At 43.9% G+C, this 15,663-nt stretch overlaps 2 protein-coding genes across 5 annotated transcripts in view; one reads left to right on the top strand and one right to left on the bottom strand.

Annotated features, from left to right (window-relative positions):
- The window catches only part of ano8b (anoctamin 8b), a 43,587-nt gene extending 33,307 nt beyond the window's left edge, over positions 1 to 10,280 (top strand). For all 3 annotated transcript variants that reach the window (XM_085436867.1, XM_085436865.1, XM_085436866.1), the window contains 4 exons: positions 4,340 to 4,531; positions 4,697 to 4,828; positions 6,068 to 6,178; positions 6,499 to 10,280. In XM_085436867.1, coding sequence (XP_085292993.1) covers positions 4,340 to 4,531; positions 4,697 to 4,828; positions 6,068 to 6,178; positions 6,499 to 7,248 — 1,185 coding nt within the window. In that variant the 3' untranslated portion in view covers positions 7,249 to 10,280. The remainder of the gene's footprint in view (positions 1 to 4,339; positions 4,532 to 4,696; positions 4,829 to 6,067; positions 6,179 to 6,498) is intronic.
- Positions 9,382 to 13,977, bottom strand: dda1 (DET1 and DDB1 associated 1). 2 transcript variants are annotated; one of them, XM_085436872.1, is made up of 6 exons: positions 13,903 to 13,975; positions 13,631 to 13,822; positions 12,996 to 13,076; positions 12,843 to 12,894; positions 12,656 to 12,717; positions 9,382 to 12,237 (listed from the first exon to the last, which is right to left on the bottom strand). In XM_085436872.1, the coding sequence occupies exons 2-6, from the start codon at positions 13,637 to 13,639 to the stop codon at positions 12,133 to 12,135; spliced, it is 309 nt and encodes a 102-aa protein (XP_085292998.1). In that variant the 5' UTR covers positions 13,640 to 13,822; positions 13,903 to 13,975; the 3' UTR covers positions 9,382 to 12,132. The 2 variants fall into 2 exon arrangements, with proteins under 2 accessions (XP_085292998.1, XP_085292997.1); XM_085436871.1 differs by having other exon boundaries at positions 13,631 to 13,977.
- Positions 13,978 to 15,663: the final 1,686 nt, after the last annotated feature.

Here is a 15,663-nt window from a genome sequence, read left to right on the forward strand (position 1 = left end):
GGCACTCTTTGGGACACTCCCACAGGGCTTAAATCTGAGATTCTCCACCAGTCGCATTTAGAACTGAAGAAGCTTCTCAGATGAGAGGTCTTTCCAAGCTCCTTAGACTACTGACAGAAGGGAAATGCAAGTGAGGTCAGAGGTCAAATGTGACATATTTGGACCCAAACTGTAGTGTGATATTTAGTATCGTTTTAAAGATCAGAGATTTTCTTGAAAGTTTGACCTCATTTGAAGAAGTGATCAGAGGTGACTGAGTAACGTGATATTTACAATCACTATATGCCTGCATAGTTTTACATGCTCAGTGCAGCATTATTATCACTGAGGTTCAGATCAATCAAGTCAAATGTGATGTGATATTTTGAACCTTATAAAATCGGTACTTTATAAGTACCAGATGTTGACTGTGTGATAATCATCCCCGCAGACCTCGGTGGATGTAAGCCAAAGTTTCCTGGATCATTAACAGTTTACTCTTCGGCCGCCCCTCATCTGTTGTTTTTTTTCGGCAAAATTATCCACACCCACCGCCGTGCTATGCATTCTGGGATATGTTGGGCCACGAAGTCTTCACCGCCACGTCCTTAAAATTCAGGGAAATGAAGGACGCATTTGAGGGCCGCATTTCGAGCAGCCTTTGAATTGGGACAGCCTTCGTTGCGTCAATGTGACGTAATCGGCCTTACAATGCGGCCTTTAAGGCTGCAGACCCTGAATCGGGATACAGCCTCTGTGTTTCATTCAGTCTGTGTCATGTCGTCTGTGTTCCCACCTCCATGTTTTCATGGTCAGTCTTTGCAGTTATCACCATAGTCTCTGAGTCTTCTTAGTTTGTCACAGTACTAGTTTTCCCAGTTTAGTTATAGTCTAGTTTAGTCACGCTATCCCTGCTTTGTTTGTTCACTTTGTCTTCAGCCATAATAAAGGCTCGCTTTCTGTTAAGTTCACTCCCGTGTACGCACCTGGGTCCATCACACACACCACCACATTAGGGGTGCAACGATATTGAACCGTTCGATACAGTGCTTTTGGTTCGGTACGCATATGTATCGAACAATACAAAATTTGTAATTTATTTTATCAATTTTCCTTCTGACGATGCTGTCTGTGTTGAGCGCTCAGTGAATCTGTGTTCGACTGCTCCGCCTAGGCTGCACTGTCGAGCGCAGATCCACTGAGCGCTCAACACAGACAGCATCGTCAGAAGGAAGAGCGCAGGGCAAGCTAGCAGACAGAAGTTAAGCTCTCCTTGCAACATGGCAAATTGAACCTCCCCCACCCTCATTCAGATCTGGCCTTTGGAACTATTTTGGTTTTCATGTGACGTATGACCCTGAAGGTAAGCGCTTCATGGACTAAAGTAAAACAGTATGTTGGATGTGCCACGCAATGCTCAATTACATGGGTGGGAACTAGTGTGTTAGGCAGTTAGCTCGTTAACTTGTTAGCCGTCTAGCCCCACGCGGGGTGATCAGGGGTAGCTCGTTAACGGATATTTGCCGTGTTGTGGCGTTAACGTCATTTCAACGAGATTAACGCTGACAGCACTAGTGGGAACACAACGAATATGACTGCACATTTACGCCGACATCATCCTAGTGCAAAGACAAAAACAACAAGCATGCTACTAACTTTAGCCGAGTCATTTAGACAGCTGTTAGCACAGGATTCTCCTTATGGGGACCTGATATGTTTAATATTGTGGCGAGCTCAGACAAGGAGGAGACGGAGGTGTCGTTTGGTCTTGCTTCCCGTGAGCTAGCCAGGGAGCACAGCCGTTTATTGACATCTGCAGAAGAACACTGCCGCTAGCTAACTGCACAGCGCGGCAACCGCACAGCAACAACAACAACACACAGGGCGCCCTCTGACCCCGGAAGGACACACCGTCGCAGCGAGAGGGCGTCACCCGTCACTATGGCAACATAAACAAAACATAACTGTACAAACAGAACCCCGAGCAGCCCTGACCCGCTACAATATGCTGCTGAGAATATAGCCCAGAAGAAGCGGATAGTAGAGCTTTTATTTTGGAAAGAGACATTTCTCTGTAATAAACTCTCTTTTCCAAAGATGAGTGATTCCTCAATCAGATACAGGGCTCGCAAAATCGCCTGCCCAACGTCCCGGAGCTAGCGATTTTTCCAGTCGGGCTACCAAAATCTATCTCTTCCCTGCCCGTCGGGCTATTGTAGGAAGCAAAAATATATGTCAATGCTTTTGCATTCTTTCAGAAATGTAGCTGGGTAATTATGTCATTGGCATCGGTGAGCCACTGTCAATATGTGACATATTGAAGTCGCGTTTGAATTTGCGCTTGTTTTTTTGCTTTCACTTTGCAATCGTGCGAACTGTGTATAGAGAGCGACAGCACTGATCTGTGAGTGATGATAATTTGCGCACCAATTCCTCTGACATCGTCTTATTAATCGTTAGCTTACTATGCAAACATGACAAGTGAAATCTCCCGCAGCTTAAACATGTGAGAGGTTGATCGCGCAGAGAATCGCTGAGCTTATGTGTGTGTGTGTATAAAAGCAGCAGGATATATATTTCAGTTCTGCTGAGCCAAATAAGACAGGTCAGGGTGAAGAAGTGACAGCCAAAGAAAAGCTTACCACAAAACGGAGAAGTTATGACAAATCAGACTATAAGGCAAAAAGAAAGTGCAGCTTTATGGTTTCATGGACAAAAGAATTTCTGTGGCTGCGATATGACGAGCTAAATAACCAGGGCTGCACACAAGTGGTCCGCAGGTGCGCATTCGCTGTCAAAAAAAAAAAAAAAAAAAAAACGCGCACAAGATAAGAAGTTGCAACGCGTGTTTGCATACATAAGATTTTCTGGAGGAGGACAGACATTTGTTTAGAACTCTTAAAGATGTCGAAGAAGCTCCTTTAAGCAATTACTTTGGTGTTCCTCCACCTCCAAACAAATGTCAGAAGGAGTCCGAACCACAAAAGAAGCGCGTATTCTCGGAAAAGTGGTTGCAGGAGGTGAGCTGGCTTCAAACAAATGATGAACGCACAGAGATGTGGTGTGGAATGTGCCGTGAAAATCCCACTCTAGTGGACAAAAACAGCTTTTTATATGGACGCAAACGCGCGCTGCAACTTCTTATCTGGTGCGTCTTTTATTTTGACAGCGAATGCGCACATGTGGACCACTTATGTGCACCCGTGTAAATAACATAATGTTCTGCCGGGTGTGTTGTTGGATTTCTCTCGATTTCTGAGTCGACAAGCGCCTTTGTTACTGGGACCAGTCATTTTAAGAAAGGCCCCCATTAGAACCCATGAGAAATGCAAGAAATGCATTATTGCTCAGTCTGCAATATCTTTCCCAGAACAAACACCAATTGCAAATAACAGACTAAAAATAAACCTGAAAAATCTGTTTAGAACAGCTACTATGTTGCGTGAACTACCACTGGCAAAATTTAGCAGTCTTTGCAAACTTCAAAAAGCAAACGGCCTCGATCTTGGTTCCACTTGTCTCTTACCCGTGACTTCAGTGGAAATTTCAAATTCAGGCTCTGACACAGACTGATTCATGTCCTACACAGTTCTTACAAGTTCATAGAAATTTCTGTTCAATTAGAACCAAGTATTTGAGTTGATGATTGTAATTTTTATACATGTTGTAATTTGTTTTTCAACAATTTTTTGATTAATGTTTTGTTTCCTTTACAATATTATACTTTAATGTATAATATTGTAAAGGAGACAAAACATCAATCAAAAAAATTGCTCTCTTTTTTATTCGGGCTGCTTAAATTTATTTTGGGCTACCAAAAACTGAAGAGTCCCTGCCCGAAGGGCTACCAGGGATTTTGAAATTTTGCGAGCCCTGAGATATATTTATTTTTTTAATTACTTTTGTTTCAGCAACATTAAATTTAAAAACTGTACTTTTGAGTTAAAATATATATTTATAATTTTAATAAATGACAAATTAAAAAGGCATGAACATTTGTTTTGTATCGAAAAAATATCGAACCGAACCGTGAATTTTGTGTATCGTTGCACCCCTACACCACATGGCCTGTCTCCGCAGACCGTGACAAGTTCATTCTAAACATCTGGTGTTTACAGGCAGAACGACTCGTTCTCTGTTATTCTCTTTAAAAACTGGTCACTCTTTGAATCCTAGAACTACAACATGAATCCTACAGACCTTATAAATGCTTGTATGACTGCCATATCTTATTATATCTTATATATCTCATCTACAAATGAGTTTAGTCCACAGACAATGCAGCGTCGTCCGCAGCAGCCATGTAGTCACGTACTGTACAGACTGCATTTGGCTTATTGCTCCACTTTGTCCTTCTTAGGACACTTTCCAAGACTACCAGGAGATGTTTGTCCAGTTTGGCTACGTGGTGCTCTTCTCCTCTGCCTTTCCTCTGGCTGCCATGTGCGCTCTCATCAACAACATCATTGAGATCCGCAGTGATGCCTTTAAGCTCTGCACCGGCCTGCAGAGGCCCTTTGGAGTCCGTGTGGAGAGCATCGGCCAGTGGCAGGTAAGAAATGCACTGTGTGAACATGGGGAGCTGACTAACACACAAACGGCATTACTGTTAACAAACCAATCAAGTTCATCAGTAATCAGAGTCTGGCTGAACTTGATTTAAGAGCAAAGCACAAAGTCAGAAAAAAATGGAAAGCTTTTATTTTCCCGTTCACAGACTGCGATGGAAGCCATGGGCCTGATTGCCATCATAGTGAACTGCTACCTGATTGGTCAGTGTGGTCAGCTACAGCGTCTCTTTCCATGGCTCAGCCCTGAGATGGCCATCATCTCCATCGTCATCCTCGAGGTACCGCAGCTACTTCCTGCTCAGTCTGAAACACAGCGGCGCTCTTTCAGTCTTTTCCCGTCACACAGTTGTCCTACCTGTAAAGACTGGGACGGACATTTAACAGAACATTTACTCAAACCACTTCATCAGTCGGTAAACTGTTTAACACAGATTTCACTTTCATGACACGTAATGAAGTAGAAGCCCAGGAAATAGTTTACTAATAGGAAGATGAGATTGGCGGCCAGTCATGACATCAAACCAGTTTTAACTCTCCAAACGCGTGAACAAAGGAACTGAAAGATAAGATAAGATAAGATAAGATAGAACTTTATTAATCCCTCGGGTGGGTTCCTCTGGGAAATTCGACTTCCAAAAAAAGCACAGCAACGACCGAAGTTACAGTTACAGAACTGTTATATATATATATATATATACACACACACACACACACACACACACACACACACACACACACACACACACACACACACACATATATAAATACAGAGACAAATATAAATAAAATATACAAAGGGGATAAATAGAATAAATAGGAATAAAAAAATTAAAATACAAGTGAATTGCACATTTCAAGTATTGAGTCTATTGCACTGTTGACTATTTACAAAAGTATTGCACAAGGTATTGCACAGTGAGGTGAAGAGGCACTACAGCTTAGTTGTTCCCTCCTTTGTCCTCCTGTCTCCCCTCCCTCTCCCCTCCAGAGAGGAGTTAAACAGTTTGATGGCGTGTGGGACAAAGGAGTTTTTAAGTCTGTTAGTTCTTGTCTTGGGGAGAAGCAACCTGTCACTGAACAGACTCTTCTGATTGTTTATGGCCGTGTGCAGAGGATGCCCAGCATTGTCCATAATGTCCAGCAGTTTCTTTAATGTCCTTTTCTCTGCCACTGTCACCAGAGTGTCCAGCTTCATGCCGACCACAGAGCTAGCCCTCCTGATCAGTTTCTCCAGCCTGAAACCGTCTGTGCACAACGCTGCTGCTACAGCTTGTCACATATTTAGAAACAGGCTGTGCTTCACTGTGCCGGCCGTCTGCATCCAGAGGGGTCAACAGCCTGCAGCTCTGTGCTGGCCTGATAAAGAAGTTTGAGCCCAAATGTTGCAAGAATGACCTCAAGTGACAAGTTGCTTAAAGAGGGCGTTTGAGGCACCGTGTCCTATTTACTGTATGTGAATTACTTTATAATTGTTTGACTTCACCTTCCTTGTTTTCCACCTCTCTGTCTGTTTGCAGCACTTTGCCATCCTGTTGAAATACATCATCCATGTGGCTATTCCCGACATTCCTACATGGGTCAAAGAGGAGATGGCTAAGCTGGATTACCAGCGCAGGGAGGCCTTTAAGGTGACTTCAGGGAGTTCGAAGAAGCCCTTTAAAGTCTCCCTCATTAACCTTATGATGCTACAGCACTGCAGTTGTTTCTTTTTGGAAATAAATGACTAAAGTTGCTTTGATATTGTAGCAAAATGACTGTTACTGTAAAGGTTGTCAGCTGTGCTGCACAACACAGGAAAAGAGATTAGCTTGTAGCTGCCCCGGGAGCACTAATGCAAGATTCTGACTGCAGTAAGGGCTTTTAGACAAGTCGCGCTGCGGTAGTGTAGTAGTTGACTACTGCTGATTCTTTATGAATGCATTGTGAGAACGTTTCCCTTCCTCTGCAGAAGCACGAGCGGCAGGCGCAGCAGCATTACCAGCAGCTGCAGAGGAGGAAGAGGGAGGAGGAGGAGAGGCAAAGGCAGGCAGAGCACATGGCTCGCAGGGAGAGGGAGCGGGACGACAGCAAAGGCGACGTTTCGGGGGATCACCACCACGACAAAGGTCACGGCAGCAAATCACGTTCTGGGTGTGGAGGCGGAGGAGGGAGCGGCGGGTCGGACAAGCCCAAGAGGCCCAGCTCCCTGTTGGCCAATAATAATGTGATGAAGCTGAAGCAGATCATCCCGCTGCAGAGCAAGTTCTCCTCGGGTGGCGCCCGCTCCCCACAGTCACCCACGGGCAGCGAGCCAAAACTGCCCGGCTTCTTGAGCTTCAAATTCCTCAAGTCGCCTGAGAATAAGAGGGAAGGTGCTGCGGCTTCTGCGGCCGCCGGCACCACATCTGCCAGCGCCACGGCGACAGCGGCGCCGTCATCATCGTCATTATCAGGTAGCAGCTCTCAGGAGCGTTCTCAGTCACCCAATAAAGCCTTCAACCCCGGGAAATTGTTTAACTTTGGGAAATCCGAGGGAGGGACTTCCACGAACGGAGCTCCGCTGCCCAGGTCAGGAGAGGGGTCATCATCGCTGACGACAGAAAGACAGCCTTCCCGGTCTGACTTGAATGGCGTTCCGGACGAGATCCCCTCACCCGGAGGGGAAGGCGCAGAGAACGGACATTCATCAGACTTGGACGCGGCTGGTTTTAAAATCTAGAAAACGACGACAAAAAAAGCGCAACTTGTCTTTGGTTCCATCTCACCTGAACAGGTGACGTGTTTACTGTGAGGAAGGCCTGACCTGCCCTCTGTGCTGTCACAGGCCGGTGCAGGAGAGCAGAAGCTGATGAGGCGAGACTTGTTCTGGTTTGCTTTTTCTGCTGCGAGACAAAAAAAATAAAATAGAGAAAGAAACAAAAAAAAACAGGCTTTGTAAGAAAGACGAAAGCCCTTCTATCATGACCGAACACACACACACACACACACACACACACACACACACACACAAATATTCAAATTCTTCCTTGTCTGCAATACATAAAGAAATGCATGAGCTGCGTTTCTAATATTTTTACGCCTTTAAAGCAGAGCTTTGTTTCCTGATTTCTTCTTGTCAGAAATTGTAAACATCTCGGTGGCTTCACACCAACAGTCTGTCGTGGAGGGGAGGAGTTTAAGGGAAAAAAAAGCTTACATGGCGGTACGAACGGATTAGAGATTGTACATCAGATAATTCCTGAGTGTTTTTTAGCTGTCACCACACAAGCGATCGTTAGAAATCGGTCTCATTTTTAAACTGCGACGAGTTGTTGGGCCCTTCGCTTTCGTGCTGAAGCTGAAGAGTGGAAAAGCAATATGAGTCAGTGTTTTTGTTTTTTTATTAAGTGTCAATCATCGCATAAGCCCCTCCTTAACAGTCGCCCCTGATGTATCACCAGCTTTATTTTCAAAGCAGAGGTGAGGTCTGAGCTTTGCAGAACCCGGTTTGCTCCAATAGAAAGCGGCGAGCTTAGTAAGTCGTAAAAATCACAGTATTTTGGAAGAGCGAGCGGTTTTCGAGGAAAAGGAGCAGAGATGCCCGTTGCATGCTGTTCTCCATCCGAGTCCGTAGAGCGCCTTGTAAACACAGATGGTGCCTCATGCCACAAACTCCAGCTAGACTTGGCAAACGAGCACAGAGTTAAAGAAGTAACATTTGCACTAAAGCCTGACGCCCTGCATAGAAACCACCTCGGCACAGAGGGCCCACACCAGCCTGCCTCATCATTATGCAAAAAATGCATTTCTGTTCATTTCCCCCTTTCACATGGTGCATGCAGTCGGCAGCAACGAGCTTTCAAAATATTCACGTTTTCTTTTCTTCTTGAACAGCTGTTTTTATTGGCAGAAGATGGGAATTCCCTTTTTTTTAACCAGTGCAGAACTTTTCAGATTATACTGTTAACCCAAGACGTACAGTACTCTATAAAGGTTTTAGGCACTAAAATATGTGAGAATACTTTGAAAGATGTCAGTTTACCTGACAGGAGTTCGGTAAATAGAAAAACCCTACATTAGTGGGAGCTTCATTTGACTACACAGTCGCTCAGTCATTATGAGATCTTACCCAGAATCCTTCTCTGGAGTCGGGCTGTGTCTCTCTTCATGCATTTACTGGCTCACTTGATGACGTCACCACAGAGCTTCTGCAGGGACCAATGCATGCGTTGCAGGACTCCCTTTTCCCACTGAAGATACATTTTAGGTCATCGTCATTTTTCAAAAAGCAGGATGGCATCATGTGATTTACAAAAACATACAAACATCTTAGAGTACCTAAAACTTTTTCACAGTACTGTACTTTGCATATTGTTTGCATGATCCATGTATTTTCAATGAGCCCAGCATCTACCCTTAGCTGGTATTTCACTTCTGCGGGGTCTCCAGAAGGTGGCGCTGGTTATTTAGTCACCACAGGCAGCAAAATTAAAGCAGTCTGACAAGTTTATGATGATATGAGACACAGAGAGGATTCAGAAGCCGCCGCACTGCCGAGATACGGAAACATTAACTATGCATTTCCACACGTTCACCTCCGGCGAGGATTTGGGCAATAACACAGCGTTGAAGTTGACGTGTAGTACTAAAGCTCGACACTAACCCAACCTCAAACCCCAACTCCAGCGCATCATCCTCATCCACTCTATGCATTTTCTTTCCCTTTATGTTTTAGTGTCAGCTCTCTCAGATCGCCTGTTTCCTATTTAATGTTAAGAACCTGCCCCGACCTGCATCGGCTTAACAGGTTTTTGTATTCTGTTACAGCTTTAATGTGTTAGTTTTAGAAGTCTGGTCCATTTTTCGCTCACACGCCTGCAGAAGAGACGAAAAATGTTCTTTCCGGGAGGCAAAAAGTTCTTACTGACATCAAATGCAATACCGAAATAGTCTGTGCAGTCATGTTATCATTTTTAGGAATATTTGGAAGGTACTGTTCATTATAAATGTAAATGGAGAAGGCCGAGGCTAAGAGAAACGTGACATCATCAGGGTGTGATCTTAAGAGCAGCAGAGCGAGACGGTGACGACGTAGCTGAGCACAGTCTCATTAAAAACCCTTGATATTCTTGCAGCATCAGGATTTCAGGGATAAGTGGCTTCATGGTGCGTAAGAGTCCATCGTTTGAAAAAGTCCCATAGAGAAGCAGAACTGGTGCGCTGAATAGCTCCGCCGATGCCGAGCGAGGTCACTTCCATGTGTGCATTCCCACCTTATTCAGGTAAAGCTGAAGAGCATCACAACAGACATCGGCTTGTTACTTTTTTCGTTTTTGCAGTGAAACATGTTCTGCGACGGAGATCTGTAACATTTGGAGGAACGGCAGCGTCACGGCGCAGGCATCGCCTGCATCAGGACACAAGCTCGGACTCGTTATCAGAACAGCTTCTTTGAAAAGTTCAGACATCGTCTGTCTCATTCGGAATAAGCAGGAAAGGACTGAATGGACGTATTAATGTTTGTGTTTCAGAGTGGATGTGAACAGGCGAGACTCACCGCAGCTACATTACAGCCCGACCCGAACCTCAAAGACGAGACATTTTCATGGAAGCCTCACTTACACAACATCATACGCTCTTCCAATGTACCACTGTACAAAAAAGATCTTTTAAAGAAAAATACTGGGGAATGGGATTATTTATTTCTTTTAATTTATTTTGTCATATTTTTGTAAGACCTGACAAATAGTTAATAAAACTATTTCAAATGCATCCCATGTGTTGTGAACCGCTTCTTTACATTTTTGAAGTACCACAAACCAAAAGTGTTTTAATCCAGTTTTATTTCAGCAAAGCTAAAAAGAACATCTGATCTAACACATGTGGGGCAAGGCTTCGGGTGGTGTAGAACAGTCTGAGCAGAAGCATAATGAGGTTTTTATACTTGAAATAACAAGACGGGGTATTTACAGTGTAGATATGAAGATGACTGACCGCACCGTCGACCCACAAAACAGGAAAGAGAGGTGGTTACGTCGTGACTCAGCCGGGGAGTGATAAGAACGATTTTTTTAAAGGACAGAAAAAGAAAAGCTTTTTTTTGGGTGCATGGACACCAATACAAACTGAATCTCATACAAGGAACAAGGCAGGATGGCAGCTGCACTTTGCTGTGCATGCTTATTGTGCATTCTATGGCTGAAAGTATAATACTCTAAACGCTCACAGCAGCCAGCTCTCCATCGAGAAGGGAGAAAAATAAAATAAAAACCATCCGGAGCTGTCACAAAGATGAGACGAGCAGTAACGCTGACCCGGGCCCTGAGCTGGATCCGAGTCTTAAGGCCTCTCGGCTAATACCTTCCACACAAAAATCCCCCCCCAAACACTTTATTTCTGGTCCAGGATTATAACATCCAGCCACTGAAACAGTAACATGCAAGGCAAGATAACATCCACTGGACACTGGGGCTCTTCTCTACTTTATTCTGTAGTCTTTTACAAAAAGGCAGACACACAGATACTAAATCGGATAAGCTACTGTAACTATTTACACACGTTATGCATTCTTTTCCCTTTCCCACACGTTACTATAGACATTTCTCTTTAGTGTCTGTGCTGTTGCCAAAGTTGCGCGACTAAAAATGAAATCTCACATTTCTGTATTTTCCTATTAAGACGTAACAGCTCTTTCTTTTTCTTCACATCTTTCGGTGAAAGATCTGCTAAAACTTAAAGAGAGAGAATCCCCTTCTTACTCGCCTCGATCAGCCAGAGGGAGGTGCTAGACGTGACGCTGCTTCTCAGCCACGCCGACACAACATTAATCCTACAAGCACGAGTCCCAGGATAGAACACAGATATTAATATATTCACCATAAAACAAACAAAAGAAGCCACACGTTTAAAAAGGTGGGGGTCCGGAAGAGTCGCTTCTACTTTGTGCTGTTCTTCACAGTGCATTCTTGGTTCTGTCGATTCAAACAGTGTGGAAAAGAAGTCGCAATGCCCCCGTGTGGTTGCAGAGTGGGCAGTGAAACTGAGATGGTGGGCACTGTGGCTGGCAGGAAGCTCATTGCCATTTACAAACAACAACAAAAACATCATAAAATAAAATTAAAACAGTAACAAAATACTCACAAATCAGAACAGACTGTCCGGACGACAGAGAGGCTACACGAGTCTTGTACCAGTTACATTTTTAAGAGTAGTGTCTGACATTTTCTGTCCAGTCCGTCTCATCTTAATCCTACCATCCACTCGCAGTCCGCACTCACAGCTCAGCATGCACACAAACATATACATGTGTACTGGCCCACATGGGGAAGAGCCAACACAATCAAAACACCAGTAATGATTTCGCCTCCACGACTTGAGATCATTTCTACCAACGTTATTTTCATACACTGTAAATGGTGGCTTTGTGAGTGGGAATTTCCTGCAATTCTCTCTGGAGTGACTTAACTTCATGCCAGGAAAGACATCCTGCTCTAGTCCAGGAAAAACCAGGAAGTCTGCATGCAGGAGGGATTATCCTATGGTTTTGCTTATATTGGCTATACCCTATTGATGCAAACACACATGTATACCCACCCACACACACACACACACACACGACGCGCACTTATGAGTCCTCGTTCATCTCTTGGCTATCTGTCCTGGCGATCTTCCTCGGGGGCGCCGGGCTGTCACCCTCAGCTTGTTCCTGTTCCCTTTTCTTTGCTGCATTCTGTTTGACACAGGATTACACAGGAATCAGCAAAATCACAGCCTCGCTCTCTTTCAACACGTCAGTGACAGAAGCACAGATGAACAGTTGCTTCATAGCACGTGATTATTTGAGACATAATAAAGACTCCTTACAAAGACTTTTGAATTTCAGGAGTGGGACCGCAGCTCATACTCGGCCCTGCCAATTCCATCAATATATTTCCCTTCCTACATTATACACAGCATTTATTGAGGTTCTTGCATTAGTACCTGTTGCCACTCTTTACTGAGGCCTTCCCCAAACTGCAGTTTAAAATCTAAATCTTTATTTTATCTGCCATTCTCTTTCAAGAAATACTGTCAACTCTTAGCCCTAACCCTAGTTGAGGATGTGGTCTCTGCCAAATGAGAGAAATGAAAGAACTGCACACGCTCACCTTTTTGTCCCACTGCTGGTGGAGGTAACGCAGGAGAATGTTGGTTTTTTCTGTAACAATGACTGTAAACAAACACAGGCAAGATGTTTTACATACAAAACACATTACACAGGGTGCTAGTTTAGCCACAGTTAGTAAGCATTTGAAAACATCACCACAGCAGTTTTACAGTTTCAACTGTACTTACTCTGTTCAGAGGGGTATTCGCGTGTTGGTAGGTACACGGAGGGCCTGCGGTTCTATACGAGAGATCAGAAAGAGGCTGTGAATTAGAGCTGTGCCTTCTAGACATGAACAAACCTTTAAAGAACTGCATCAAGTGATTTTAAAGGCTACTTACAGATGCTTTACAAACTGAATCTGCATGAAACCTGCTGAAGTTGCTCTTGTTGTAGACAGGAAGTCCTTTCAAGAAATCAGCCTGTGGAAAGAAGGTGAGGTGACCGTTAGACTCTGCAGCTCTCATTTCATTTGTCTTTCATCTTCAACTTCATACATCCAAAGATCGCAAGTCTGAAATCATCTGACTTTCAGCAGTCAGACTGCTGTAGTTTACTCGTGTCGGCTGACAGCAACAGTGTAAGTCATCACCACCGACATGAGCGTAGGTGTGCTCCTCTTAATGCAGATGCTGCTGAGCAGGTGACAGGTCCCTGCAGATGACTGGATACAGCATTCAGGGCGTTACCTCATCTTTCACGACAACAAACCTGCCGCCCTTCGACGTCGCCATTAACCTTCAAAGTGGATGCAATATCGCACAGTGTCCATCAAGAGGTTTCAAATGGGCAGGATAGAGCTGAGCAGCTAAGAGCACAAATCGATGCCGGCTTGGCCTTGAATACCAACAGGAGGAGCAGGTGTGGCTAGCAGCTAGCCGGTAGAATCAGTTAGCTGGCTTACAATTACTGTATGCCTTATAACACCAGCTATACAGCTTAAACCACAGTAATAAACATGGGGTATGCGAACTACCTTCTCCATGATGGTGGCAGAAACGTCCAACTGCCAAACGCCGACTTGTGGACTTGGTGTGTGTTGTTCTGGTCGTGATGGCCGCGCTAGCTTACAGGCTAGGAAACCGAGACCGCTGTCCTACGTCCTTTTCGAAAGCAAAAATCACCGTCCTCAAACACAAGTTGCTGTTTCCATTTTACTTCCCAGTGACTGTGGAAAAAATGACACTACGCGCATAAAAAAGCCAAGACACCAAAACGCTCAGTACACGAGTTCGCAAAGCTACTTACACAGGACTTCTTCAGCTAGCATGATGGCACCGACGCTTTTCTAGGCCACGCCCCAAGTAGCGCCTATTGGCTTATTCTTACCCCCACCTGGTAGTAGCAGGTGGGGACAACCAATTGTTAAAAACAACACAATTTAGCCCCTCCCTAAACCATTGACCAGGCAATCTGCTCTCACTCATTGAGTTTCATTATGAAAACCATCAGCCACTATTGATCCGAGCTAGAGTCCAAGATTGATGTCATCATGTGGGCGCACGTATCTCCTGCACGCGCCAATGTTTATTAGTGTCTGCAGTAAAGGCTTCAGGAAACTGAAGGACTATTTAATTCTTTTGACTTTTGTTGTAAGTTTACACCAAGTTGAAAACTTCAGATTGAAAGGTGAGAAATTGAAAACTAGGGATAAAAAAGGGTTTTCATAACACAAAGTCATTCAGGTGTTTTTGGTATTTTAAATCCTTTCAGATCTGAGTGTAGCGGAAAATTTATCTTTGTATCATAAGAAATATCTAATTTATGATGGATGCACAGCAATCACTGAAATCAAAGATCCACAATATCTTTATTCTTGTCATACAAAATCACACAACAGTCAAGCAAATGCAATAAACAGATAATAAATATACAGGACTGAGAAACATTAACATTAAGAATATAATGAATTATTTTAAAGACTGCATGTCAGTATACTGTGTCTACACCCAGACTCTTCTAATAAGGTGTTGTTAGGATCAGCCAGAATAAACTGGGCCCTCTAGCCTTATACAGGTGACGAAGGCCATTTTGCTGCACACTCTGACTATACTCGCAGTCTCTTAGTCTGCTTCTTAGGTTCACTGACTTGTACCTGCACACAAAAGAGAAAGTCAGAATGGATTCAATCAAACAGGAATCCATATGAGTAAAGAGGGCAGGAGTATTTACTTTGTCCAGGAGATGAGATTTAAATCACATGATGGTAAGGGCTTAAGAAGCACAGTTGAAGAGTCACAGTACTGTGCTCTTTATTTTAAACAGTGCTCTTGCGTAACATCATAGACTTTAAAGGAGGAAACCTGGTCTTGTTAGGAGAGACGGCATCCATCCCACTTTGGATGGAGCAGCTCTCATTTCTAGAAATATGGACAAATTTATTAAACCCCCCAAAATATGACTATCCAGAGTTGGGACCAGGAAGCAGAGTTGCAGTCTTACACGCCTCTCTGCAGCTTCTCTCCTCCTGCTACCCTCCCAAAAACCCATCTCCATAGAGACTGTGTCAGCTCCCAAACAGACAAAAAACAAACTAAAAACCATCAACAAACAACTTAAACATAAACAATTACAAAGAAAGAACAATACAGTATCCACATCTGAACCAAAGAGTAAAACAGTGAAATGTGGATTATTAAACATTAGGTCTCTCTCCTCCAAGTCTCTGTTAGTACATGACTTAATAATTGATCAACAAATCGATTTACTCTGTCTTACAGAAACCTGGTTGCAGCAGGATGATTATGTTAGTTTAAATGAATCAACACCTCCGAGTCATTCTAACTACCAGAAATCTCGAAGCACAGGCCGAGGGGGCGGTGTGGCAGCAATTTTTCACACCAGCCTATTAATCAACCAAAGACCCAGACAGACTTTTAATTCATTTGAAAGCCTGATGCTTAGCCTCGTCCACCCCAGCTGTAAAACTCAGAAACCAGTCTTACTTGTTATCATCTATCGTCCACCTGGGCCTTACACAGAGTTTCTGTCTGATTTCTCAGACTTTAT

The sequence above is a fragment of the Copadichromis virginalis genome, linkage group LG17 (assembly GCF_057382275.1).
Source record: "Copadichromis virginalis isolate Kocher_CV1m ecotype Utaka linkage group LG17, C_Virginalis_male_GT1.1, whole genome shotgun sequence".
Classification (NCBI taxonomy): domain Eukaryota; kingdom Metazoa; phylum Chordata; class Actinopteri; order Cichliformes; family Cichlidae; genus Copadichromis; species Copadichromis virginalis.

Excerpts from the sequence above, each read along its gene's own strand:
- dda1 (XM_085436871.1), bottom strand. Across the intron at positions 12,895-12,995 it reads ATTCAGTTTGTAAAGCATCT|AACCGCAGGCCCTCCGTGTA; the intron begins GTAAGTAGCCTT and ends TCTCTCGTATAG. Across the intron at positions 12,238-12,655 it reads ACCAGCAGTGGGACAAAAAG|AATGCAGCAAAGAAAAGGGA; the intron begins GTGAGCGTGTGC and ends TGTGTCAAACAG.